Source organism: Triturus cristatus, chromosome 6 (assembly GCF_964204655.1).
Source record: "Triturus cristatus chromosome 6, aTriCri1.1, whole genome shotgun sequence".
NCBI lineage: Eukaryota > Metazoa > Chordata > Amphibia > Caudata > Salamandridae > Triturus > Triturus cristatus.
The window spans coordinates 345,389,317-345,409,733 of record NC_140589.1 but is presented as its reverse complement, the minus strand read 5'-3'; the positions used below and the strand labels follow the sequence as shown (position 1 = coordinate 345,409,733).

At 50.3% G+C, this 20,417-nt stretch overlaps 1 protein-coding gene across 5 annotated transcripts in view; it reads left to right on the top strand.

Annotated features, from left to right (window-relative positions):
- ASAP2 (ArfGAP with SH3 domain, ankyrin repeat and PH domain 2) overlaps window positions 1–20,417 on the top strand; it is a 1,162,669-nt gene that overhangs the window by 317,354 nt on the left and 824,898 nt on the right. For all 5 annotated transcript variants that reach the window (XM_085610735.1, XM_085610732.1, XM_085610734.1 and 2 more), the window contains one exon: window positions 19,364–19,493. In XM_085610735.1, coding sequence (XP_085466861.1) covers window positions 19,364–19,493 — 130 coding nt within the window. The remainder of the gene's footprint in view (window positions 1–19,363; window positions 19,494–20,417) is intronic.

Sequence of the window (20,417 nt, the reverse complement as noted above, 5' to 3'; positions counted from 1 at the left end):
AGAATACCCCCGAGCCAGTCAGGGACCACCCCGCCAGAGAGGAGGAGGGAACCAGGGAGGGCAGCGAGAGTCCCAGCCTAGCCCCCCGAAGACCCAATCTCCACCTTTTCCAGCGCCCCCCCCACCAGTAACGGGACCCCCCGGGAGACGGGGACACCGGGTAACAGTCACTTGCTTTCGTTGCCAGAAGCCCGGGCACTACGCCAATGACCCAGAGTGCCCCATGGCCACCCAAATCACCCCTGCAAGACAGATAGCCAACATAGCTCTGGGGGAGGAGGTTGAAGAAACCGGGGAGTGGGAACCCGCAGCTATGGCCCTAGTATCCCTGGGAGATAGAGAGATGGTCCCTGGTAGCCTCCTGCCCTCCAACACGAAGAAATACGGGCAGCTCGTCAAGATCAATGGCCACCAAATAGAGGCCCTGCGGGACACCGGGGCCAGCATCACCGGTGTCCTCAGGCACTTAGTCCCCGAGGAGCAGATCCTCCCCAACGTCTTTTGCCCGGTAATTTCCGCCGATAATAGAGAGAGTATGTGTCAGGTAGCCCTGGTGCCGTTTGAGTGGGGTGGGGTGACAGGTAAACTGAGGGTTGCCGTAAGAACCTCCCAGCCGGTCGACTGCCTCTTAGAGAACGACCTGGAGAGCTCTCCCTGGAAGCACGTCGAGCGCAAGGCCCACCTAGGAATGATGGGGCTCCCCGAGTGGGTGTGCGCCACCACCCGATCTATGTCAGCTCGACTTCCCCCCCTGGGAGAAGTCGAAGACGCCCTGACCAAGGAAGTCAGAACAGTAACCCCCGAGGGTCCTCCCGTCCCCCCATCGGAAGGGCCAGTCGCCAGCGACGAACCCTCACCGTCCGACACCACCCCAGTCCCCGAGTTAGGCGATCTACCCGAATTGGCCCCATGGCGCCACGAGGGCGGGCCCACCCGGGAGGAATTTTGCCGGGAGCAAGCCACTTGTCCCTCCCTGGTCGGACTGCGGCGCCAGGCCGAGGGCCAAGCCGCAGGCGACCAAACTGGAACGCACTGAATTTATTGGGAAAATAACATTTTGTACAGTGAGCAAAAGTTGGTGGAGCTGGGATCCGGACGGGTGCTGGTGGTACCCCTCCGCTTCCGAGACTTCCTCCTGGGCTTAGCCCACGACGTCCCCCTCGCCGGCCACCTGGGTCAAGACAAGACCTACAGCCGTCTCGTGACCCATTTTTACTGGCCTAGAATGAGAGCAGCTGTAGAAGCCCACTGCAAGTCCTGTCCCACGTGCCAAGCTAGTGGGAAGAGTGGGGGGAAGCGCAAGGCTCCCCTCCAACCCTTCCCGGTCGTCAGTACCCCCTTCGAACGAGTCGGGATCGACATCGTGGGGCCCCTGGACCCCCCCACCTCCCAAGGTCACCGTTTCATCCTGGTCCTAGTGGATCACGCCACCCGATACCCTGAGGCTATCCCCCTACGCACCCTCACGGCCCCCGTGGTGGGCCGGGCCCTGATGGGGATCTTTTCCCGGGTGGGTTTTCCCCGCGAGGTCGTGAGCGATCGCGGCACTAATTTTATCTCGAAGTACATGACGTCCCTGTGGCAACAATGTGGAGTGTCCTATAAGTTCACCACCCCATACCATCCCCAAGGGAACGGCCTAGTAGAGAGGTTTAACAGGACTCTGAAAGGGATGATCACCGGCCTAGAAGAGCCCCTCCGGCGTAAGTGGGACGTCCTGCTCCCCTGCCTCTTGTTCACTTACCGAGAAGTCCCCCAGAAGTCCCTAGGGTTCAGCCCGTTTGAGTTGCTCAATGGACACCCCGTCCGAGGTCCCCTCAGTTTGGTTAAGGAAGGGTGGGAGGCGGCACCCCAGACCACCCCACGAGATGTGTTCCAATATGTTCTGACCCTCCGGAACCAGACCAGGAAGTTCCGAGCACTGGCCGAGGCCAACCTAGAGGCAAGCCAAGAAGAGATGAAGCGCTGGTACGACCAGAATGCCACTCTGGTCGAGTTCCAGCCGGGCCAACAAGTATGGGTCATGGCCCCCGTGAAGCCAGGCGCCCTCCAGGACAGGTGGACCGGGCCCTACAAAGTGATTGAGCGGAAGAGTCAAGTCACATACTTGGTGGACGTCCAGTCGCCTCGGGATCACCTTCGGGTCCTTCACGTGAACCGCCTCAAGCCTCACTTCGTGCGGACAGAACTGAGCCTCCTGCTGGCCACCGATGACGGGGCCGAAGATGAGTCCGACCCCCCTCCCGGACCTCCTGTGTGTCAAGGAGCAGGATGGCTCCGTGGAAGGAGTGAACCTCTCCCCAGCTCTCACTGCCCAGCAACAAGAGGACTGCCGCCAGCTCCTAAGACAATTTGCCGACCTCTTCTCCCTGATCCCCCGAGTCACCGACTGGTGTGTCCATGACGTGGACACCGGGGACAGCCCGCCGGTGCGACACCGAGCATACCGGGTCCCTGACCGGGTCCGGTCCTGCATTCAAGCTGAAGTCTCGAAGATGTTGACCATGGGGGTAATCGAGCCATCTGACAGTCCCTGGGCCAGCCCTGTGGTCCTGGTCCCGAAGGCAGCGGCCCCCGGTGTCGCCCCCGAGCTCCGATTCTGTGTGGACTACCGGGGGCTCAATGACGTCACCCGAGCCGATGCCCACCCCATTCCACGGGCCGACGAGCTCATTGACCGACTCGGGGCAGCCCGGTTCCTCAGCACATTCGACCTCACCTGCGGATACTGGCAGATTGCGCTCACCGAGGGAGCCAAGGAGCGGTCCGCCTTCTCCACCCCAGATGGGCATTACCGCTTCCGCGTAATGCCCTTCGGAATGAAAAATGCCCCGGCCACCTTCCAGCGACTGGTGAATAGAGTCCTGGCCGGGCTGGAACAGTTCAGCGCGGCCTATCTAGACGACATCGCTGTTTTCAGTTCCGAATGGAGTGAGCACCTCCAGCACCTCCGGAGGGTGCTAACCGCCCTGCGCCAGGCAGGCCTCACAGTAAAAGCCAGCAAGTGCCAAATTGGGCAAGGATCAGTAGTCTACCTGGGGCACCAGGTCGGGAGTGGCCAGGTCGCCCCTCTACAACCGAAGATCGACGCCATCTTGGCCTGGGAACCCCCCACCACCCAAACGGAGGTCCGAGCCTTTCTGGACCTCACTGGCTACTACCGAAGATTCATCCGGGGGTATGGCAGTCTTGTCGGCCCTCTCACAGAACTCACATCCAAAAAACAGCCAAAGAAGGTGCAGTGGACGACTGCCTGCCAGGAGGCGTTCGATGCCCTAAAGAAGGCCATGTGTACTGCCCCCGTCCTCCAGGCTCCCGACTACTCCAAGGAGTTTGTAGTCCAAACCGATGCCTCCGAGCATGGCATTGGGGCCGTCCTGTCCCAGGTGAATGACCAAGGCCTAGACCAGCCCATCGCCTTCCTCAGCCGGCGGCTGTTGCCCAGAGAACAGAGATGGAGCACCATTGAGCGCGAAGCCTTTGCCGTGGTCTGGGCACTCAAGAAACTACGCCCCTACCTGTTCGGCACCCATTTCAAAGTCCAAACCGACCATCGGCCCTTGCGATGGCTCATGCAGATGCGAGTAGAAAACCCCAAGCTACTGCGGTGGTCAATCTCCCTCCAGGGGATGGATTTCACCGTAGAACATCGCCCTGGTACGGACCACGCCAACGCTGACGGCCTCTCCCGGTTCTTCCGCCTCAGCGAAGAGAACCCCCCAAGATGATGGGCAGTTCTCTCCGGCTTTCAGCTGGGGGGGACGCGTGTTGGACCCGGCCTCGTAGCATGGCTCTACTTGTCCCTGCACCACCTAACCTGGTACCTGCAGCCCCGAGCCCACGGCCTAGCCGATCCTTTTCACCAGAACACACGCACCCGACCCGGACATCCTCGTCCATGGCCTCTCCCCCTTCGGCCACCCCGGGCCCGCGTGCCCACTTCGTGCACCAAGATGGCCGCCCGGCCCCAGCGCGACCCGGGCCTAGCGGCGCCACTCCGGCTGGAGGACACCACGCTTGCCAGGGGATGAGAGAGGGAGGAGCAGTTCTATCGCACCTCTAGACTCCCCTGGGACGATGAGTTTCGATCGGCCCTCCGGCCTCCCTGAGAGCTGGCTCCACGCCTGCTGGGTGTCTGGGACTCCTCCCGACCCGGCCCTGAGAGGATCAAAGGACAATGGCAGGAAACCCCGACAAGCGACCCCCAGGTGACAAGACCCCTGCCTGCACAGACTCCGGACATCAAAGAGGGGTCGACCTATAACAAGGGGTGCTCTGAGACTGTCCGGCAGATTCGACGCTGGAACAACGAGAGCCTGCTGACGCGGTCGCGGCTCCTGGAACTTAGAACCACCTGAGCCCTGCTGAGTGACTCGCGGCTCCCTGAAGATCGTAAGACCTCCGAACTGTACCTGAGCCCTGCTGAGTGACTCGCAGCTCCCTGAAGATCGTAAGACCTCCGAACTTGTACCTGAGCCCTGCTGAGTGACTCGCGGCTCCCCGAAGATCGTAAGACCTCCGAACTTGTACTTGAGCCCTGCTGAGTGACTCGCGGCTCCCTGAAGATCGTAAGACCTCCGAACTGTACCTGAGCCCGCTGAGTGACTCGCGGCTTCCACCGACTCCACTGGTCCCGCCGGACCCCAACAACAACAAGCCTACCCCCCAGCTCGAGGATTGTGAGCTGTGCGCCGGGTACGTCCTCGCCTTGAACCTTTTACCAGAGACTGTCCCGCTACCCCCTATCCCTTCCGAGACTCATTGAGCCCGCGCTCTCCTTGTACATATTTGCAGTGCTAACCTGTTTGATAAAGAGTGATTCCTAAGAACGCACGGTGTGGTGTTTCTGTGTCGTGTGGTGCCAGAAGTACGATCCTCGATACGGGATTCCTCCTCCTGAGGAGTCTCCCGCCAGTGCCCGGCTACGATACTTGAGGGTGGGTCTCAGGGTAGCCAGGACCCCCTTTCCGGGCTCCTCTGAGGTCGCCGTCTAACACTAGGGTTATCAATTAACGTGAAGCCAAGTTGTTTATGGCGAAAGCCAAGAAGGAAAAAAAAAGGTAGATAGAGGGCAAAGTCTTCATCTTCTCACACTTTGAGGTCGAATAAGCACAAAAATCCAAGAGAAGACATACCTCTCATCATCGTTCTTCGAAGGCCAGGGTCTCGAGGTCGAGATGGAGGTCGCCGACTCCAGCTGAGCGACCTCGGAGAAGGAACTTTATCTCTCCAACTCCTTCTCCTCACACGACGCCAGTACCATCTCCGGCTACGGCGTCGCTGATTTCAGAGGCTTCTTCGCTTCATGAAGAATCACCGGCACCGGGAGGGTCCTCTCCATGCTGTGTGGCTTCAACTGTGCGGGCGCCGTCCCTGGCTCCGCATGCACCGGTGCGACCTTAGGTGACTCCCCTACAGGAAGGTACAGATCCATATCCTCCTTTTCCTGCTCCTGGGGCTGACTCTTCGCATTTTCTCAATGCGATGTTTGGTTTATTTACAAGAGCCTCGACTCCATCTGGCGCGCCTTCAGGCCCCGTGGGTCCTTTAGCTTTCAACCTGGGTGTGCCTCAGTTCTATCCCCAGGCACCTTTTATGCCGTCGACTCTGGCTTGGCATTTCCCAGCACCGAAATCGTCCACTCCTGCTCCTCGGACTCCTTCAGCTGCTGAGTCTGCTCCACCTCGAATTCGATCAACGTCGAGGTTCGATGTCGAGGCTCCTCCATCGACGCCGTTTGTGTCTTCCCCGGCGCTGCGTGTGGCTCCACCGATGCCGTTGCCTAAGCAATGCTCCAAGAGAGAGGCTCAGAGATTGCTTGAGGAGGAGGAGTATGTACAAGATCAGGAGGAAGGAGAAATTGTGGACTCTGTGGATGAGTTTGAAGGCCTTCAGGAAGCTAGTGGCCTAGATACTTCCCCTGAGTATGACTTACCATCTGCTAGTGGATGTGTTGTACAAGACGTTGCACCATACCATGTAGTCATAAAGAAGGCGGCTGATTTATTGGGCCTTAAACTTCCCTCTGGGGAGATAAAGTCCATTATAGTGACAGAAGTTTTAAATACTTCTTCGTCAACTTCTGAGCCTCTACTTCCTTTCACAGATGCCTTAACAGATCCAATTCTGGAGGTGTGGCAGAAGCCTTTGTCTGCTCCGGCTGTAACTTGTTCTATCTCGAGAAGATACAAGCCGGCCCCTGGTGATCCAGCTTTTTTATCATTGCATCCGACACCGTAGAGTCTAGTTGTCCAAGCTTTTTGCTCAAAACAGTCTTCTGGTGCTTTTCCTACTATTTTGGGTGATAGAGACTCGAAGAAGATGGAGCAAGCTGCGAAGAAGGTGTTCTCTTCTGCGAGTATGGCTCTAAAGTCAACTAATGCATCTTGCCTTCTTGGACGATATATACAAATGCTTTGATGGACTCTGTTGTTCACTTGGCTCCTAAGTTGCCTGAGGAGGATCGTGCCAACTTCTTGGAAGTCCTTTCGGATTCGCAGGCCGCAGCACAACAAGTGATTCAGTCAGGCATGGACACTGCTGACTCTGTGGCTTGTGTTATTGGGTCTTCTGTGACTACAAGGAGACAGGCATGGCTCAAGTCTTCTGGTTTTTCTGCTGATGTGCAGGCGACTTTGTTGGATTTGCCCTTTGATGGGTCAAGGGTCTTTGGTTCAAAGGCGGACACAGCCTTGGAACATTTCAAAGACAGTGAGCTACCGCAAGATCTTTAGGCATCCAAGTGCAGTCTAGAGGTTATGGGCGCAAAAGATATCGGGGCTTTGGGAGATCTGCTTCCTTTCGTGGCCGCCAACAATTTCAGCAGAGCCAACAACAGCAGAATCCCTTGTACAAATCGTACAGAGGGAAGAATAAGAGAGGCCTCAGGGGTGCAAATCGACAACAGGCCTCCTCCTCTTCCTCTACCTCCCCTCCCGCCACCATTGGTACATCAGGAAAGCAGTTCTAGATCCCTCATCTTAGAGCATGTTGGTCCAGTTGGAGGTCGGGTGTCCCACTTTCTACAAGATTGGAGACTGAGCACATCAGATCGTTGGGTCTTGAATCTTGTAGAGAATGGGTACGCCTTCCCATTTTTGGAGTTTCCTCCTCCTTACCCTCCTCGCCAGGGTGGTTGTTCAGAAGACCATTTGCTGCTTTTGCAGCAGGAGGTTCCTACATTACTCCAAAAAGGTGCGATAGAGGTGGTTCCGGAGCAGGAAAGGGGTCAGGGTTACTACTCACGATATTTTCTGATCCCCAATCTTGGACCTCAGGATTTTGAACCATTACCTCAGGCAGGAAAAGTTCAAAATGTTGACCTTGGCTCAGGTTCTCCTTGCGCTGCAACAGGAAGACTGAATGGTGTCCATCGATCTGCAGGATGCGTGTTTTCATCTCCTCATCTTGAAGTCGCATTGGAATTATCTCCAGTTCACGATAGGGTCACAACATTACCAGTTTGCGGTTCTTCCGTTCGGTCTTACTTCCACTCCTCGAGTCTTTACAAAGGTGATGACAGTGGTTGCGGCTCATCTCAGAAGGTCAGGGGTTCCTGTTTTCCCCTACCTGGACGACTGGCTGTTGAAAGCGGAGTCTCCAGAGTTGGTTTCACGCTACTTGCAAGTGACAACTCATCTGTTGTTCAAATTGGGTTTTTCAACAAATGTACCCAAATCTCACCTGGTGCATTCTCAGCGCAGCCTGTTCATAGGGGCAATACTGGACACTCCTGTGTGTCGAGCATACCCGCCTCCGCAGAGGATTCTCGACATACAGGCAATGATTCCTTTATTTCACGATGGAGCGGTTGTTCCAGTCCTGAAGGTTCTTCGCCTGCTCGGTCTGTTCGCTTCCTGCATTCTGTTGGTCAACCATGCACGATGGCACATGAGGGCACTCCAGTGGTGCCTCCGCGGGCAGTGGTATCAGCACAACGGAGATCTTGGGGAGAATATCAGAATCTCCAGAGAAGCTGCAGCGGAGCTGTCTTGATGGAGTGTGCAGGGCAACCTGTCTCAAGGAAAGCCCTTTCAGCCTCCTCCGCCGGTGGCCACAGTGATCACGGATGCCTCCACTCTAGGATGGGGTGCTCATCTGGGGGTTCTTGAGGTCAAAGGCCTTTGGTCTCCAGAGGAAAGGTTGCTTCACATCAACCTTCTGGAATTGCGGGCGATACGTTTGTCACTGAAGGCTTTTCTCCCTTCCCTTCGCGGTCAGTCGGTTCAGGTCCTGACGGACAACACTACCGCAATGTGGTACATCAACAAATAGGGAGGTGTAGGGTCGTATTGTCTCTGTCGAGAGGCTCTGCGACTCTGGTCCTGGGCTCGGGGCCAACGGATTTGTGTGTTTGCAAATCATCTAGCCGGTGTGCTGAATGTTCGTGCGGACAGTCTCATTCGGCGTTACTCGGCCGATCACGAGTGACGGTTTCATCCGGAGGTGGTCCATCGCATCTTTCAGATGTGGGGGATCTCCTTGGTTGGACCTGTTTGCCATACACGAGAACGCGCACTGCCCGTTATTCTGCAGTCTCCAGTTTCCGATGCAGGGAGCTTTGGGGGATGCGTTTCAGATAGATTGGAGCTCACAACTCCTTTACGCGTTTCCTTCCATGACTTTGATTTCTCGGGTTCTGAGGAAGATTCGCCAAGACCGGGCCCAAGTTATATTGATCGCCCCGGATTGGCCTAGAAGGGTGTGGTACACAGACCTACTTCACCTCTCGTCGCACCCTCCGCTCCGTCTCCCTCTCAGGGCGACCTCCTCTCGCAGTCACAGGGGCAGGTTCTACACCCCCACCTCCAGAGCTTGCACCTTCATGCCTGGAGATTGAGCGGGGCAACCTGAGTTATTTCTCTCTCCCGCCAGATATAGTGGATGTTATTTTATCATCCAGGCTACACTTCACTAAGTCTGTTTACTCTTCCAGATGGTCCAGATTTGTTAAGTGGTGCGGAGAGAGAGACATTGACCCTTTGAAGGCCCGTTTGTCTAATACTTTGGAGTTTTCTCTATCTTTAACACAGCAAGGTTGTGCTGTAGCCACTGTTAAGGGCTATTTATCGGCTCTGTCGGCCTTTTTATGTTTGCCGGACCAGCCTTCTTTATTTAAGTCCCCCATTGTCATGAGGTTCATTAATGGCCTTACAAATAAGTTTCCTCCCACTCCTTTCATTATGCCTCAGTGGGATTTGAATCTCGTACTCACTTTTTTAATGGGTTCTCCTTTTGAGCCTCTTCACTCTTGCCTGTTGGGGCTTCTTTCTTTTAAAACGGTTTTCTTGATTACCATTACCTCGGCTAGGAGGGTAAGTGAGATTCAGGCTCTAAGTTCGAAACCTCCTTTCCTGGCCATTCATGCAGATAAGTTGGTTCTAAGGACCAGGGCTTCTTTCCTTCCCAAGGTGGTTACCCCTTTTCATATGGGACAATCCATCACTTTACCCACCTTTTTATCCTCCCCCTCACCCTTCCAAGGAGGAAGAGAGACTGCATCGATTGGACCCTAAGAGGGCTGTCAGCTTTTATTTGGATCGGACTAGAGATCTGAGGCTGGACGATCAGCTCTTCGTGGGCTATGTTGGGAAAATGAAAGGCAAGAGGATGCTTTCCTGGTGGATTATCTTGTGCATCAAGATTTGCTACGACCTGGCCAAGAAGGAACCGCCTGAAGGTATCAGAGCTCATTCCACCAGAGCGAAGTCTACTTCTTCTGCTTTGGCTAGAGGTGTTCCTGTTCTTGATATCTGTAAGGCAGCAACCTGGGCCTCCCTCCACACCTTTGCAAAGCATTACTGCTTGGACTCTGAGGTTAGGAGGGATGGCCATTTTGCTCGCTCTGTTTTGCAGGATTTTTTGGTCTAGTCAGGTGGACACTCTCCTCCGGGAGCGGTACGGCTTTGGGAATCTATTCAAAAGGTGAGGAATCCACAGGCAGAAGTATCCATCAGAAGAACAAGTTACTTACCTACGGTAACGCTTTTTCGGGTGGATACAATATCTGCCTGTGGGTTCCTCACGCTCCCACCCGCCTCCCCGTTGTCCACCAGTTTCTAACCAAAAATATTTTGTTTTAATATGGCTTAATCATGTTTATATTTTAATAATGAGAAATGCTTATTCTGTTGCTATTTCTCGATGATGCATTTGTGGTTTTTATATATATGTATATATTTGATATGCTATGTGTGCATTTGAAAATGTGTCGGTCCGCCCGTTTGCCTCGGTGGCATGGAAAAAATGGGTGGAACTAACGTCAGCACGCCGAGGAGGTCCTTTTGTGGCTCCGATGAGATCATACGGTGCCGCGAGCGGAGCCGTGCTATTGTGACGTTCTGGTACATGTGACGATGTGGGAGAGCTAGGAAAGAATTTTCCAGCGGAATGCTGGCGCAGGGAGTTATTCAAAAGGTGAGGAATCCACAGGCAGATATCGTATCCACCAGAAAAAACTTTACCGAAGGGAAGTAACTTGTTCTTTGGATATGCTCACTCTGCGTATTTAGGCCTTAAATGCCTCCCAGAGTGTGGCTTGTGTGGTAACAGTGCCGGTGTTAATTGTGAAGTATACAACTACTGCCTCCAGCATTTCTCCTTTAAATACCTGGTCATGGAGAGCGTCGCTGGAGAATTTCCAGCATTTTTTGCCTTCGCCGCCATATGGAATATCGAGATGCAGGAGGACAGGGCTGTGGTCAGAGAGGGTGCGTGGCAGCACTGTTATTTTGGAGGCCCAGTGTAGGATATTCACTGCTTAAAGCCACTAATCTAACTTGTCAATACTGTGTGAGGTGATGAATAGAAAGTATAACCTGGATCAGAGGGGTGTTGGGAGCGCCAGGAATCGCACAACGCATATGTGTCCATGATGTGATGAAGTAGTGCCTTGGCTGATGGCTTGTCACTGGGACACACACTAGATGAACTAGTTGTGGACTTTGGATCAAATTAAAGTCGCCTCCCATGATTACCTGGTCGATATCAACACGGCCCATACGATTATAAATGTCTTGGAGAAATGTCGGTTAGCCACAGTCGGCCCATACACATTTATTAATAATACTGGCTTGTCGGCCAGAAGACCGTGGAGTATGACATATTTGCCATCTGGGTCAGAGTGTATAAGTGAAAAGGAACACCTTTCTGTATAAGTATGCACATACCCCTGGAGTATAAGCTGTAAGTGGAAAAGTATCGGTGTGTGCCCCATGACTTTGCATATGTGAGGCGGGAGCCAGGGGATAGGTGTGTTTCCTGCAGAAAAGCTATTTTGACACCATGCCTATTCAGGTATGCCAAAACTGGTTTGCCTTTACGTGGGGTAGTTATACCTCGAATATTCCTGGTGATGCAGGGTATGGCCACTGATTTAACAAAGTCTCTCACCAGAATGGGAACAAGTGTGGATATGTAGTATATGCATGCTTGCAGTGTCAGACGCATGTCTATAGGATGAAGAAAGAAGAAGATAATTAAACATCAGCCTTCCCAGAACATGCAAATACCCCCTTTCCTCTTCCCACAATAGATACCACAACGTCCAGCGAATCCCTACCCGTGGAAATAAACAACAAAAAATTCTCAAACTTATGCACATGGTATACACCATGGAGTGCAGAAGCAACCCGGCATGCAGCGGCTACTTTGAAACAAATTAGGAATGCAGAGTGGGGGTAAAAAGTCTATTGTATCACCAATTTGGGATTGGTTATAATGAAATAGGGGGGCGGGGGGGGGGGGGCACGTGTCCATGAGGGTAAAGTCCTTATTCAGTGTTAATGCTTCCCCCATGCTTGTGCCTTATGCTAGTGTGTTCAATCGATATTAATCATCATTGCAGATGTCTTGGATCATTTTATTAAAATCTATCAGTCTGGCACTGGGGAGCCTCGCGGGTGAGTCGTAGTGTCTTTTGGTTATTTCTTGCAGAAGCTAGCAGCATTTGCAGGGATTCAAAGATCTTGGGTTTCCCATTGTATTCAGTTTTCAGACAGTCCGGATATAGCTTTGCATACCATATGTTCAACTTTCGTAAAGTGTTCTTTATGTCGCCAAACTTGCGCCTGGCTTCCTGCACCGCTGGGTAAAATCTTTGTAGAGATATCAGATTCCTGGTATTGTAGCTCATCTTGTTCCTGAGCGAGGCGTAGGGCCGTATCCCTGTCTTTGTAGTTGAAGAGCCGCGCAATAAGAAAACGTGGCAGGGCCTAGGCCCCAGAGTGCAGTCTACTCTCTCCACGGAGAAAGTTGGAGAAAATCTGATTAGTTCAAACAGCAAGCAAGCAAGCGTTCAACAAATGCGTCCGGTCGGCCCATGTTGGTAGTCTCGGCAATGCCCGAAATTCAAATGTGTTTTGCGCATGGATTCCAAATCTTCATTTTTTATGACCACCTGTTTAAGTATATGTTCTACCTTCTCCAGGCGTTTCTAAACTGTAGATGATGTGTCTTCAAGACTAGACTCTTCCCCGCGCCATCTAGTCATACTGACGGTCCATACATTCTCTGAGCCTGTCCATGCGGTTCGTCAAAGCGGGCATCTATAGCACGGAACTCCGCCTTCAGCTCGAGCATGATAGCAGCAATGTCGTTGACCGGGCCATTTTCCACAGACATGCTAGACGTTTCTTCTGCATCAAAGCTTGCACCCCCACCTTTCGGCGCACCTGCCTGATGAAAGTGCAGCTTACGCTTCTCCAAATCCATTCAATCCATTTGGTGCCGTATTATTCGGTGGGTTATGTACATGTACAGCATGTATAGATGACTGGTCTGCAAGTGGGAATGTCCTTGTGTGCCACAGATTGTGCATCACGAATTAGTGCATAATAAGTGAGCGGGTAAGCGCATATCTGCCAGGCTGTCACACGTTCTATGGCCGAGTATTGCAGTTTGTTGACTGGTCATGCGGGTAAATTGTAGGCCAGGATAAAGTGGTTGCTGGAGACCTAGCTCAGTATTGCCGGTGGTCGCAGCGTGTGTCTTGCCCCATTTGTGGCATTTGCAAATCTTTTTGGTCGTCGCTTAGGATTCACTGCAACAGGGACTCCACCTCTCCAAACCCCCAGCCGGAGGGTTGGGACTGCCGCTACGCAGGGTATAGCCAGGCCTCAGCAAGCGGGGCTGGTGCATACGCAATGCCTGCCACACGCACTGTCCATGCGGAGCTAAAAGCGGGCCCTCACAAGCAGCCAGCAGTCAACGTAGGGTCTTACCCACAGTCCCCTGTCCAAAATGTGGGGTAAGGCTCACCGTCTCCAAGCCGATGACTTGCGGCCTGCATCAGCGCAGCTCCAGCTGGATCGGGCGGTCCCGGGCTCAGGCTCACCCACGGCCCCTGTCGCTGCGGGGCCTCTGAAGCAGGCTGGGCCGCACCCGATGCCGGTCTAGTGGCTGAGCCCCTCCGGCTCCCAGGCCCACCCGTCACGCATTCCCGGCATCAGTCTGCCGCCCGGGAGTCGAGTCATGCCTCCCAGTGCGTCAATCTGGGTCTGGTGGCTCAGTGGACTAATACATCCACTGCAGGGGTCTGTGTTTAACCTCATGGTCACAGGTTCAAATCCCAGCGGGCCCACTCAGCCTTTCATCCATCTGAGGTCGACAAAATGAGTACCATTGAGTTGGGTAACAATAAACATCTGTTATTCAGCGCCAAGAGACCTATGGGTGATTGTGCGCTTTACAAATACACATGTTATGTTATAGTTGGTGATACGGCGAATTACGGGCCGGCTGCGGCCAGTGCCTCACAAGGCTGCAGCAATCTTGTTGGGGGTCGCGGCCATGTCCCCAATACTCCACTGTTAAAGTCAATGGGGCTTGAAACAAAGGCTGCAAGGTGGGGCTTGAGAGAAAGTCTGGATGAAAGCAAAGGGGGGCTTCGGACATGGGGACCCCTAGGTTAAGTGGAAGCAGTCAGAAGTTGTGAACCCGGACTGTAGAGCTCGGCTGCAGAGGTGCTTGGCTGGCTGGCCACTTGCATTTGAGGCTCTCATGGTTATTGGTATGCCTGTAGAGGAGAGAAAAAGAGGCAGCAGGGCCCCTCTGGTCAAGTGCCTCATCTGTCCTGATGTCCCTTGACTTGCAAAAAGGCTTCCAAGACGGTGGTGTCCAGGCTGGACCTCAAACAAGCCATAGCAGTACTCAGGCAGTACTCAGGGTATTGGTGCTGGTGGGCTCTTTGGGAAGGGGGGGGGGCTAGTGTTTCGAAACTCGACTGAGAGATGGTGCTGACCTCCTAGAGCCATGGAGGCCTCCTCCTGGAGTGATGCTTCCTCAGTGGGCCCGATGGCCAGCAACACGGGTGAACCAGACAGATGTGGTTGGTGCCAGGGATGCAGAGGGATGGCTCCCCCACCCCAAGGGACATGATAGCTGGTTGTCAAAGTTCTGGACAGTCCTCCAAGTTTTGGGGAGGATGCACAGCCACAGAACAAGTCAGGTCTTTGCAATTGATAATGAGGAAGCAGCAAGGCAGGGTTTGGTATTCTGTTCTGTGCAGGTCTTTGGTTCTCGTAGTGTCTTCTCTTCTTTCTCCTTCTTCAGTTTCCAAGAAGTCGAATCTGCAGTCCTGGTGTCGGGAGACCCTTTAATATTAATTTTAGGGGCACTTAGGGGAGTACGAGGTAGTAGTCAATGGGCTACCCCTAGCTTAACCACACCTACTATCTGACCACCTCCTGTGTGGAGTGGGCATAATCCTGACCCAGGGGTCCCTATTTCACCAAAAACAAGATGGTGAAACTCATCTCTGGCTGTTGAGTTCAGTTCAGGTAGCCCACCTTAGAGGCGTGGCTAGCCTGTGGGTGAAACACACCTTCTGCTTAACAACTAATACAAGAGTGGCAATGTCGTGTGTTTTTTAAATGCCTTGCACCATTCCATGCATCCTGCAATAGCAGTCTGCTTGAAGTTTGAGTGTTTGTTCTTTGGGTGTCATAATACATGCTGCAGCTCTTATGGACCCTCTTTAGTACCCATGTACTGGGTTCCAGGGATACCATTTACCAGAGTCTTGCAAGGTTGCTAAAGTCCTTGTCAATTAGGTTATAATTAACATATGCATAGTTTTTAGGGAGTGAGCACTGGCACTCGGGCCTGGTTATCAGGGAACCAGTGCATTTCTAATAAAAATCATCGGTACCAGTGGGCAAAACATAGAGGTGACCATGTCTAAAAGAGTCACTTTACTACACAACCCCCCACAAACGAAAGAGAATGTACTAACCTTTCCCAAGGGAGTCTTCATAGTCTAAGTGAAAAAGCCTGGAACGGCCATCTGTATTGGCATGGTCAGTCCCTGATCTGTGCTCCAGTGTAAAGCCCATTCCCTATAGGGAGATGGACCACCTCATTTTGGGTTTTCATCTTTCATCTTCATTAACCACCTTAGAGGCCTATGGTTGGTTTGAAGAAGGAAGTGAATACAAAGAGGTATGGTCTCAGATTCTTCAGTGACCAGACCATAGCAAAGGCTCCCCCCTCAGTGGCACGCCAATGCTGTTCTCTCAGGAGTAACCTGCTAATAAAATCAACAGGCTAGTCCTGGCCTTCATTGTTGCTCTGGGATAGAACTGCACCTATCCCATGCTCAGAAGCATTAGTCTGTACAAAGAAGTGCTTAGTTTAATCTGGAGATTTTATTATAGGTGCTGAGCACATTTCTTCCTTCAGAGTGCCAAAAGCCTTTTAACAGCTCACTGTCGAGTAAACCTTCTTTGATTGTTACATGGAGGTCAGTTCTAAGAGGGGTGCCACAATAGTACCATACCCCTTCACAAACCTTCAGTAGTACCAAGTCAAGCCAAGGAATGCCCTGACTTGAGCCTGTGTAGTTGGAGCCACCCAGTCCAAAATAGTCTGTATCTTGGGTTGTAAGGGTTGAACTTGGCCTCCACCAAGAAGGTGGCCCAAATATTCAACTGATCCCTGCTCTATCTGGCACTTGCTGGCCTTGATAGTGAAACCTGCCTTCTGCCTTCACCTTCACAAGGTGGATCAGGTGATCCTACCATGTGGAGCTATAGACAGCAATAACATCTAGATATGCTGCACTAGAAGATTCCAACCTAGACATGACTTTGTTTACCAGCCACTGGAAGGTTGCAGGTACATTCATTAACCTAAATGCCATTTCAGTAAACTGCTAATGTCCATCTGGGAGAATACTGACTTCGTTTGGGCTCCAGTAGTGATTCCAATTTGCCAATACCCTGATGTAAAGTCAAAGGAACTGAGAAACTTGTCTGCACACCACCTGTCCATAAGCTCATCTACTTTTGAAATAGGGCAAGCATCCGTCTTTGTGACTGAAGTCCACACAAAACCTCAGCTCTGGTTTACTTCCCTTGGAATTATGTTCAGGCACTAAGACAACTGAGCTGGGCCAGGGGCTTTCAGAGGGTTTAATCAGCCCTAACACCAGCACCCTGCTTACCTGAGCTCTGATGCTTTCATTAACTTGGTCAGACTGCCTGAAAATTTTATTTTATGATAGGATGGCTGTCCCCAGTGTCCACTTCATGTGTGCACTAGGTTGTCTGACCAGGGGCTAGGAAAAAGAGCTCAGCGTACTGCCCCACGACTTGCCTGCAGTCAGTCTGCTATTGGGCAGTGAGCGTATCTGACTAGACAACGCCCTCAACAGAGCCATCTTTAAGGTAGTTTGAGAGGAGGCCAGTGAGATGTTCAGTCTCTCCTCCCTGTCCCTCATCAGTGACCATGAGCATCGTCACATCAGCCCTATCATAAAAGGGTTTCAGGTGATTCACATGAATGACCCTCCGGGGGCTCCTAGAAGTGCCAAGGTACACCAAGAAGGTGGCCTCCCTTTTTTTTTCAAGGTTTAGTTGGGGTCGTCTCCATTTGTCCTGGAGTAACCTAGGTGCCACAGGCTCCAATACCCATACCTTTTGCCCTGGCTGAAATTCAACCAGTGCAGCCTTTTGGTGAAACCATTGTTTCTGGAGCTCTTGGCTTGCCCCTAGGTTGTGGTTTGCTTTTTCCATGTACTCAGCCATCCTGGGTCAAAGGTCAAGCACATAATCAAAGCATCAATGCCAGTGGGCAAAAAGTTTGGGTGACTGTCTAAAAGAGGCACTTTACTACACTCCTTCAGTTGGGTTTTGTAGGGTCGGGGCTTGATGCAGCACTGTTCTTTTTTTTTTTTCTTTTTTACTTTCTTTTTCATTTTACACATACAAAGACAAATTAACCGTAGCACTGTTATCTTTGTTATGTGCCCTTTATATGTAATCTGAAAATCAATAAATATAATTATTTTTGGAAAAGAGTAAAGGGTGTGGGCTCTCTGAGCAGCGTGCTTTATCTGAGATTTGTATTACGCCTCAAGGGCTAAACTGCAAGAAGGTTTCCACTAGTTTACTTGTAAAATACTGTGCATTCTCTTACGCTTTACACCAGACCTCCTCTTGCTTCAAATCTTGACTTCCGAATCCTGCTCCTTTTCTTCACCTCAGTATTGATTTTCCATTGATGACACACAGGAGCTCAGCACTGCCTGTCTTCAGAATCTTTAGCACAACTTTCACACAACAGATAAATATAGATTTCAGAGAAATCCTAATCTAGAAAAACCTGTGTTTGGGAGAGGATATAGCAGGTAATGTTGCACAGTTCGGAGTAACACTGTGAATCCGCATTCTTAACCGCTACAGCATTTATTCATCTCTGAATATTATAAACACTAATCTCTCATGGGTTATATTCAGTCATTTATTTTTAAACCTTGACAGGTTTGAATAGAACACCCACCGACCTCAGTCTGCAGAAAAAATACAGACGTTATTTATTTTAAAATAAGGTGCAATTACGTGTTAACACCCACAGTATTCATAGCCTCTCATTAGAATAAGGCCTCAAACGGCTCTTGTCTTACAGTATACCATTAGAATCTAATACTAAGGCAGTGCAAAACGATTCAGATGTACTTTAACAGCATGTGGGTGCACATAAGCGGGGCAAAACATAATATAACAACAAATCAATGGGGCCTGTTCACAAAGTCTTTTGGAGTACACAACTAGCGCTCATGTAGTACTCTTCCATAACTTTGTGAATTGCCCCGCCGATAACACCACCTATAAGCACTCCCCCACAAGACGGACAATGACGTATTCATTGGAAAGTGTGGTAGCTATGTAGTGAGCGCCAAGTCACGAAAGGACTTTGGGCGCTGTAAAAGGGAAGGTGACGCTTAAGAGGTGCTGGTAATTTGAGGATGGGTGGAGGTGGGATCTGGGTTGTTGGGCACTTATATAGTTGTCCTATACATAAAACACAAGTTGGCGTAAGGATACTTGCCTACTGTAATGTTGTTTAACACTGTATGCGGATTCTAGTCCTTGTAATAATTGCTTACCGATGTACGATGTATGTACCTTAAAGGTTGTAAGTTCCTTAAATGCCAATAAAGAAATACTTTAAAAAAAACAACTTTGTGAATTGCCCTAAACCCTTCTAAAATGTGATATTCCTGTACAGTTAACACAGATAGAAAATAGAAAGGACTGTGCCCTTTGTGCATCAGTATGGATTTGGACTTTTAAGGGAAATTCACAAAGGCATTTATGAGTGCTTTCATGAAAATTCCTGTAGTACACCTTTCTGTTGTCATATATGCTTTCGTGACTCAGCCTCAAGATGATCGATTAAACTGAAGAATAGTTTATTTGTGCACAATTAAAAATATAACAGTCCGATCAGTGTTTCTCAGCAACCTACAGTTTATGCATAGTGTTCATTTATACATTTTTAATTTTTCTCATTACCAGTTGCTTAAATGATATTAAGTGAATAGAATCGAAACGGGTTACATTGAAAATCATTTCTAACTTGAACAGGCTGCCTTGGTTAAAGTAGACCTATGTTCCATGGTAGAGTCGCAACATATTTGTCTCAGCTACATTGCCTCATTATGTTCCCGTAGTTTCATATAAAATGGCTATTAGTGAATCCATAATTATTTCGCTTGAAACTTGCTCTTTTGACACTTTAGCTGCAAACGTCTTGGCAGTGTTACGGTAACTGTCTACTGTGCGGAGAACAATGTTCCAGCCTCTACACATTCTTTCATATGACTTCTTCAGAAAAGCTGCCGCCGATAGTTGCATATTGGTAATGTGGTTTTATAACCACACCCAGAATATCTGAAAACGTAAATATAATTGTACTGTGCGTTAGTAAATAACTAGTTAAGATTCTGTTAGGTTTATGGTGGGTGCAGGCTCTAATTCCCGGTATGTGAAATACGCAGCGTCTGTGGTAAATAGATGAAGGTACTATTCGGGTGATAATTCTTAATTTGACATTCTTATTTTCTTTTTTTTTAAATCATAAGAACTAAAATCGAAAAGGAAAAAAAAGAGCATGCCAAGCTACATGGAATGATCCGCTCAGAAATAAGTGGGGCAGAAATTGCAGAAGAAATGGAGAAAGAGAGGAGGTTCTTTCAGCTACAGATGTGTGAGGTAGGATGACACGAATTTGAAATTAATTGAACCATGGTAATGCGAACATTTGAGTGGAAATTATTTTCTTTTTGTTTGATGATAACAAGCCCATTTCCCGTGCCTTTCTGAATTGCAGCACATCTAGTGACTTGCACTTTTGTCACTTGGTCACGAGGAAGCTAGTGTGTTCCATTGTGAAATGTCTATATGCTGTTGCTTCCATTCTTATCCCTACTACTTTTGGACGGTGATGCATCATATAGTCTGGACTCCAATGTCTTTTTTTCTCTCCTCCGTTCCTGTTCTGCTTTATTTAAATATAGCCTTATTTATTCTGGTGCATGTTTGGACAGGTCACTGTTGACTTATTAAATGTAGATAGCTGTGTACCATTAATTTGCATTTTCTCGTACCTGTCATACTGCGGTTCATTGTTGACTTCTATAAAGCAATTCTGTTGCAGGTGTTAGGATGCAGAAAGCAAGGAACTAGGATGTTTTTTTTGTAAACATGTAGTTCAGAAGCTTGGTTCCCTGCTATTTGCTGTGTTTTTTTGCTGTACTATTAATGCGGCTTCTGTTTTTTAAGTAGATTGTTCTCCACACCCCCACCTCTTCGGTTCTATTTTACACCATTTGGAATTGTCACTTTCACTTGTTCTTCTGAATGCCCATGTTGTGGAAACTGCTGAAGCAGAGGAGCTGTCATCACTTAATATTGAAGTGTGGATCAGGGGTGGGGAATTCAATAAAATATTTACTTGTCCATGGGGCAGATTGCTTCATAAATCTACTTGTCTTGTAACAAAATCTACTTGTCCCTTCGGTGCCATGTAGTGCGGCGATAAATTATGGCAGCAATCTCATTATATAAGAGCTCTGATATAGCCTCTCTGATTATGCCAGGGCTCATACCATGGTAGTGTTTCAATACTTGCAATCC